This window comes from Bicyclus anynana, chromosome 11, assembly GCF_947172395.1.
Source record: "Bicyclus anynana chromosome 11, ilBicAnyn1.1, whole genome shotgun sequence".
Classification (NCBI taxonomy): Eukaryota; Metazoa; Arthropoda; class Insecta; order Lepidoptera; family Nymphalidae; genus Bicyclus; species Bicyclus anynana.
Genome location: NC_069093.1, coordinates 11,239,737 through 11,247,299, shown reverse-complemented (window position 1 = coordinate 11,247,299; position 7,563 = coordinate 11,239,737). Strand labels below are relative to the sequence as shown.

The following is a 7,563-nucleotide window of genomic DNA, read 5'->3' as shown; positions in this document are numbered from 1 at the left end:
AAATTTTTAGGGGTATTTTCAGGGATTTTTTGACTCTTTAATATTCTTAAATTGATGATAATTTTAATATTTCTTTCTTGACCTAGCGACTTATAACGATATATAATACGTTATTCTACAACCACTCTGAGGCAACTGGCGGCAATTTTCATCGAATAAAAAAAAATGTTAAATTTATTCACTGTCAACATGTACCTATGATTTCAAAAAATCTGAATTTTCAGATAAAGACGTAATATTTGGTCTGTATTAAATATAGACTTTTGAAACATTACAGCATATTATTTCTAAATTATTATGAATTTATATTTTTAGGGGGACGACTCAATAATTAAGGCGATTTTAGGGGTTTTTGAAACAAACTTTAGGGATAAATATTTTCGAGAGTTGGTAACACTGAGTTGAGTTGAGTTTAGTAAATAAATATGGCCGATAGTCAATTTTAACGATGTAAACTTTTGTTTATGTAGTTTTTATTAATTATAAGAAATGATAAGTGAATTTGAAAATTTGTCTCTTGGAGGAAATAATGCAGCGAGTAATCATGGAGATCCATTCACACATACGGGTAAATTAAGTAATTCTTGTTTATAATAAGGCATTGTTGACCTCAATGAATCTGTTGCCAAAGGAGTGTGTTTGGCCGTATTATCACGGTGCTGTTGTTTTCAGAGCTGACACCGGAGCAGCAAAAGACTCTTATTGATATACGACGCAGGAAAACAGAGCTACTGCTAGAAATACAGGTTAGTATAACGTAAACACGTAAGTTTGAGATTTTCGAGTGAAGCCAAGAACAAGTTTGAAGTTTCAAGCAGCAAATCAGAGGTGTGTCACTCAAAAGATATGCTAACGTTAGCAATAGCCATCCGTTCGATTCGATGAGTAATGAATTAGCTAAGTTTGTTATTAATTATTCATTTTATTAGCTGTATACGATACTAAGACACTGTTAGGTGCGTAAATACCTTGTAGGTGATAAGTTTGGGACAGTTTCGAGGCTGGGTTGTTATTCGACTTAGGATACCAGTACATGAAAGCATATGAACTTTTTACTTGATATTTAACCAGTGAATATAATAATCTCAACACAATTTTCTCTCCGGAGCTGCCTGCATCCAGCAATCTTTAATGATTTAATTAAATTACCGTGTCTGCATTATAATAACTCTGATTGAGTCCAACTCTGTCTGTATGAAATTATATCAGTAGAACTCACCAACTGCAAAAGCTGTGAATGTGTATTAAATGCCACAATATTATATTAAAATACATTTGATGTTTTTCTTAATAGGGGAGCCGAATAGCAGATTTTATGATTTACAAGATCTCAGCAAATTAACTTAGGGCAGGACGCCCTGCATGTTGCTGAGTACTTTGGCCAACTAAGAGCTCTAAATAGTCGTATGTTTACGCACCTAACATACATTTATACACCTAACATACAACAACATATTTCGTGTAGATAACAATAATAAGTTAAGAGAAATGGACAAAAGTCAACCAATAGCAGTACAACCAAAAATATATATCTTTCATTGCATTGGGTTGAAAGAGATGGAATGGGACTACTCTGCTGCCATTGGTTGACTTTTTATCTATTTTCACATCTTCACTATAAATATGTTTGGTTGCAAGCTAGGCATACAGATTATGATCAAAACTCAATAAACTTAAATAAGAGATTTCCGCAAAAATTATCCTGATAATCTGTTGAGACTTTGCCCACCAGCAGAACATAATGTAAAGCAACTAAATGAAAATCAGTTCAGCTGTTCAAATGCTACAACAATACAGAATTAGACAAACAGGTTCATGTCTTATATGAGAGATGTTATGGAGCGTAGACCCACCACACTGCTCCAATGTGGGTAGGTGGGGTTAGGGTGATGTGTAACTTATAACACCCCTTGTTTTTGTGTCTGGTGTTAAAAATGGATAGTTAAAGGTCAACAAGCTTGTGTACTGTGTAATGCCCTAAGTGGAGGTTGTGTTTATGTATTAGAGCTGGGCAATTGCAAAAGATGTGCATAGGTGTTTCCTCTGCCTCTAGACAGAGTCTGCACAAACCATCCTCAGTAGTGGTAACATGTGACCAACAGGATGATCCTGAGATGAGAAATACAGAGAAAATTTTAACCAATGATGAGACAACCATACCAATACTGATAGCAGTATCGGTATGAAAGAGCTCTCTTCATTATGTTGGGACAACTTCGTCTATTTCTCCACGTGGCATGTTAGCACTACTGATGGTGTTGGACATATTGCTATTAAAAATAAAACCAATAAATAACTATACCCTACAGAGATATACCATGCATCAATTACCACCTACAATTAGCAACCTTACAGTAGAACCAACAGTTGTGAAATAAGTACATGTATAGTTATAGTAGTGATTGAAGCTTGAAGCTAATACTCACTAAGACCCAATAAGACCTGATCCACTTGTTTTTTCTGTTACTTACAAATCCTGAACTTGTGTTATGTTGCCCGGCTTTCCTTGTGAGCATTGTAGAATTACCATTATTTTTGATTATGAACTTGGTAGAAGAATAGATGATTGTGTTAGTCTGAAATGCAGTTGATGGGATTATTTTCACATTTTATTATGGGCATTTTTTAAAATCCTCTATAAATGAAATGTAAAAAAACGAGTGTCCCCATGAGTTAATGGTGATTATCTTTGTCTTGTGTGAAATGTTGTCTCTCTAAGTCTTATGCATATAGTTAAAACATATTCTTCTTCTTCCTTCTGGGCTGTTTCTGCACTTGGCCTTGTGATTGGCTGTTGTGAGTATAGTTAAGACATGTAGTGGTACTTACCCAAGGCCATCTCAATGGGGATGATGACTAGGTTTGAATGTATTAATTTTTTTTAACTAATTTTAACTAACTAATGTTAAGTAATTTATACGTAAAAAGCAAAGATTGTCTGGATGTTTGCAAAATAAACAAGGTTATAAAATTTTAAAATCTATTTAAATTTTTTATCGTAGTCAGATGAAAATTCATACAGTTTTAGTTTCCTTACATGTCATTTTCCAATTATATAATATTATGATTTATAAACATAAATGCACAAATAACAAAGATATTTGTAAGTTTGTTGTCACGACGTCATCATTTTGTATGGGGCGTTTTTCAGGGATCTGTGGCAGTGCCACAAATCTCACCCTTTAAATCCCTGTAGCTCCAAAAGTAACGATCGATAACAATAAGATATCCTGCTACTTTTACAAAATTGCTTTACTATTAGCATACTCCTAATTTATATATAGAATTGCAAAAACTGTCATCATCCGTAATCTCCTTTGTATGTCACAGAAGCCTTAATTTGTGATGATGAATCTGAGGTAAATAAAATTCTCAGAAATAAATTCTCATTACAATCCAACCATTCGTTTACACTCAATCTGCAGATATTGTATCTATGATCATACTTTTCACTGATGTTGACATAACATTCTTTTAATGTGATCAATCAGTATCTTTAAGGTCATACATGAATGCAATTAATGTTCAAATGTGGTTCTAATTATGTCACTGACTCACCAACAAGTGCATTGTAGTACAAAGATTGTAGGTATGTTTGCTCAAAGCTATAAGACCTTTTTTTAGCTTTAGTGTGCCTAGCCATAATATTAATACTCTTTTTATTCCTTCATGTTTGTAATTTTAAATAAACTGTTTTTTACTGAATGCATGTAAAAAAGTATTCAGTCAGTCATTATCAACCCTTATTCGGCTCACTGCTGATCTCGAGTCTCCTTCTCAGAATGTGCCAATACCACCACGCTGGCCCAATACGGATTGGCCGACTTCACACACGCAGAGAATTAAGAAAATTATCTGTTATGCCGGTTTCCTCACGATATTATTCTTTGCCGTTTGAGACGCGTGATATTTAATTTCCTAAAATGCACACAACTAAAAAGTTGGTGCATGCCCCTGATAGGATTCGAACCTACACCCGCCGGTATCAAAGGCAGAGGTCATATCCAAAGAGCTATCACAGCTCACTTGTCGCACTTATTTCAAAATATATTTAAATGTTTTTAAATTTTAACCGTCTAATCAATGAAATAACATTGATTATTACCTACATTAATTTTAACCGTCTTATCAATGAAATAACATTGATTACAGGACTAATTTTGATGGAACTTTTACTGGCAGATAGTTGCCAGTTTTAGGGAGTAACAATAATTTGTCTCTATATTATTACGGTATCGGGATCTAAATAAAAAAGATGAATCTAAGTATCTTTCTTCTTCTACTGTAGCATTCATATGAACATTTTACTAATCACAGAGTGTGCCTTATGGGAAATATTTAGGTACCGGGTGATTTGCAAGGCATCCATAGTAATAAATTGACTCATTCCATAGAAAAAAACAATTATTTTAGAGATCTAATCTTAATAAAATGTTTAATCTTTAAGTAATAGAGATTCAACAAACTATTAAATTAAAATTGCCTACAGTGGAACAGGTTTCAGGTTTCACATCAAACTTATTAAAAAAATCATAATTAAATAATGAAAATTGGAAACTGAGCGTGCCAATCAAATTAGAAATCAAACATCATCCGCAGAGGTGTTAATACATAACGGGTTGTATATATTAATACTAATGCGAATATAAAAAATATAACTTACAAAGTTAGATTCGAAACGGTTTCTAAGAACACGGTAAACCACATTTTCCCTTTACAAGTATGTTATTCTAGTCAATAACCTCGAGCGCCCTTGAAAGGGACGAAAAGTCCTTTATGGATTGTCGTAAATCAGCAGATCCTTTGGGCCCTTTCATTCAAAGATTGCGGTGCACACTGACGTAAGCCGTCAATGCTTTTAGCTTACTACGATAGAAAGAGAGGTATGTGGTTCAGGCCAAGCCAGTAACTGTCTGACCGCGGAACGAGAGAGTCGTGTTTGTCCCTCGTCGGATTCGATCAGCTAAAACTCGCGGCATTTAAACGAAACGAAAATATAATTGCGACGTGAAGTGTTTAATTTAATGTAAGGCTTAATTAATTAATTAAGAATTGTGTTTTTCTGTGATCGATCTGTTTAAAGTTTGCCAAGTGATAAGACGCGATAAGTGGGAATTGCTATGACTATCTCGTCATTTGCGTTTAGTTCAATTTGTACCAAGATTTAAGCTAAATTTAGGTGGAGCTATAGGTTTGAGAATTCAATTTGTGGTTCACGTCGATTCTTATTCATGTCTTCTGTCATTGCATGACTCATTTCGCATGTATATGTTATTGAGTTAACTGAAAACGTTTGTTGTTTCATTGGAATTGAAATAAATTGTGTAGCTTTCGATACCGGTTAACCTTCGTGAATAGCCGTGCCTACGTAGTACACTTTCAGCGTAACAAACATTGTTTGATCTAGGAATAGGTTCTTTGGCTGCAATGTTGTTTACTTATGATGTAGCCAAGTCTTTTAGCCTTTGGGATTTATTGCACGAGGTCTTTTCTTCCGTTTCGAATTTCTAAGAATTCGATTACTACAATTTTAATTTATCATCAACAACTAATTGCTACCAATATTTTGTCAATTTCATTGTTGTTAGTAATTACATAATTACTTCATTAAACTTAATTGATTAGTCAAGGTATAATTTTGTCATTTTCCTGGATTTTTAAACTGAAGTGGGTTTTGTCTTTAATTAAGCGTGATAATACGTGACAATTATACGCTGTTCGCGTATCATTATTAATTTGAACTTAAGAATTGCGACATTTTAGGTTTGCTAATAGCTTTACTAATAAACTACCATGACTCATTAGCGTTGTTTACTTAATTGTGATATTGTTGACATTATGACAATACCCTTTATCTAACTAGTGGACTTCAAATTATGTTTAATATTCATTATACATATTAAATATTTCATAATAATTTTATTATTAGCTCTTTATGTCTTTATGTGAGTCACTTCGTTTATCTCCATACGCTTGGTTTTCATGGGATGTTATTTTTATTTTGTGCCTGATTTTACTTGTGGATTTCCCAGATTTATTGTTATTCTGTGGAGTTGCACTAAATGGACAATGGTCGCAAAACGTCGGCGTTATCAACCATACATCCTCTGTGACTTCCGGACCGTTGCTCACAGTTTTGATAACAAGTGCCAATGTCCAATTTCCATGCAAAACGATGATTTATAAAAATGAAACTTCACATTATTTTATGTATTACTGTAGGTAGATCGAAATGTATTGATGATGTAAAATTCATTAACGAATACTTGTATTGACGCATAGGACTTGAATTATAATGTTTAATGAAGTTTGGTTGTTTAATAAGGGGTAAAATCCTATAAATCCTTTAAACGTTAAAATATTTTAAATAAGGTTGTTTTCATAAGAATATACTAATTTGAAGTTTAGACCCTCTGTACTACAAATAAAATTAAATCTACTTTGAAAGTACTTTTTTGTGATAAATCGCTTATTATTGAAAAACGATAAAATTTAATCGTGTTTGAAATAGAATAAATACATTTTCTTACATTATTTATATCAATAAGAATCCGTGAAATATCATCGTGAATCTATTACGCGATTTTCGGATACAATTTTATCGATGTAAACAAACTTTACTAAAATCGAATTGACAGCAGGCAGCGATAATAGCTCGAGTAAGTAGGAAGAGGTGATTGTCGCAAACGCGAGCGCGTAGACAGATAAGCGTACAGTTGACGCGGTGCCAAACGGTGGCGTTCGCGCCTCTTCACTTTCGAGTTTCAGTCGAGTGCGTTCCTTAGTGGGAAGTGTATGGCGCGCGATGTGTTTGCACGTGCGGCTGTTGTGCGGCGCGCTGTGCTGGCCGGTGCTGATGCGCTGCGCCCGCGCCGCCTATGACGACGATTACGACCAGGTGTGTCATCCGCTACCGACCGCTTTTTCTGCACAGCCCAACCAGTATAGCTTCACCTATATTTTGGCCACGTATGACGTAGGCGTCTGCAATCACTGATCAATTGTTGTCGAGTAGTCATTCAGTTTTCACTTGTTTTGCATTGCCTTACTCAATATTAGCGGCTTACAGGTGTGTTTTCGGTGAGAATTGTGTGAGTTTGTGATGTGCGTGGTGCGACGGTATTAGTAGTTATGTTCATCAAGGCCGTGCCTGTGGCCAGCGAGGAGGAGCGCCGCGGTTCCGTGTCTAATTGGTTCTCGTCTCTGAGACGGGGCGGCCGGCGTAAGCGCGAGGAGCCCGCCACCGTACCGGCGGGTTACGGCTCGTTGGGCAGACGGAAGGACGGCGCCCAGTCGCGCGGCAAGACCAGATCGGCCTGGGATCTCACCACCGTCACCAGACTGGTCTGTATTACAATCTCACTATCTACCAGTGAAAGGCATTTGGGAATGCATAATCCACTGGAGACTACACTTTTTTGGCAGTTGTCCAAATGCGCTGGATCGATCACGCTTTTTGAGTCTGCGTATGAAACTGTAGCTATTATACACAAACACAGGATTCGACGACTTTTAGCTTTACCTTTATTACAGTGTCACGTCATAAATTAGCTTTGATTGAAA

At 35.5% G+C, this 7,563-nt stretch overlaps 1 protein-coding gene across 5 annotated transcripts in view; it reads left to right on the top strand.

The window, feature by feature from the left end:
* Positions 1-401: 401 nt before the first annotated feature.
* The window catches only part of LOC112049067 (cytohesin-1), an 82,516-nt gene continuing 75,354 nt past the window's right edge, over positions 402-7,563 (top strand). The window contains exons 1-2 of one of the 5 annotated variants that reach the window (XM_052884345.1): positions 402-568; positions 673-746. In XM_052884345.1, the coding sequence (XP_052740305.1) occupies positions 490-568; positions 673-746 (153 nt within the window). In that variant the 5' untranslated portion in view covers positions 402-489. Of the gene's footprint in view, positions 569-672; positions 747-4,887; positions 5,027-6,476; positions 6,899-6,983; positions 7,345-7,563 lie in introns of those variants that run through there. The other 4 variants (XM_052884342.1, XM_052884344.1, XM_052884346.1 and 1 more) reach the window with 4 other exon arrangements.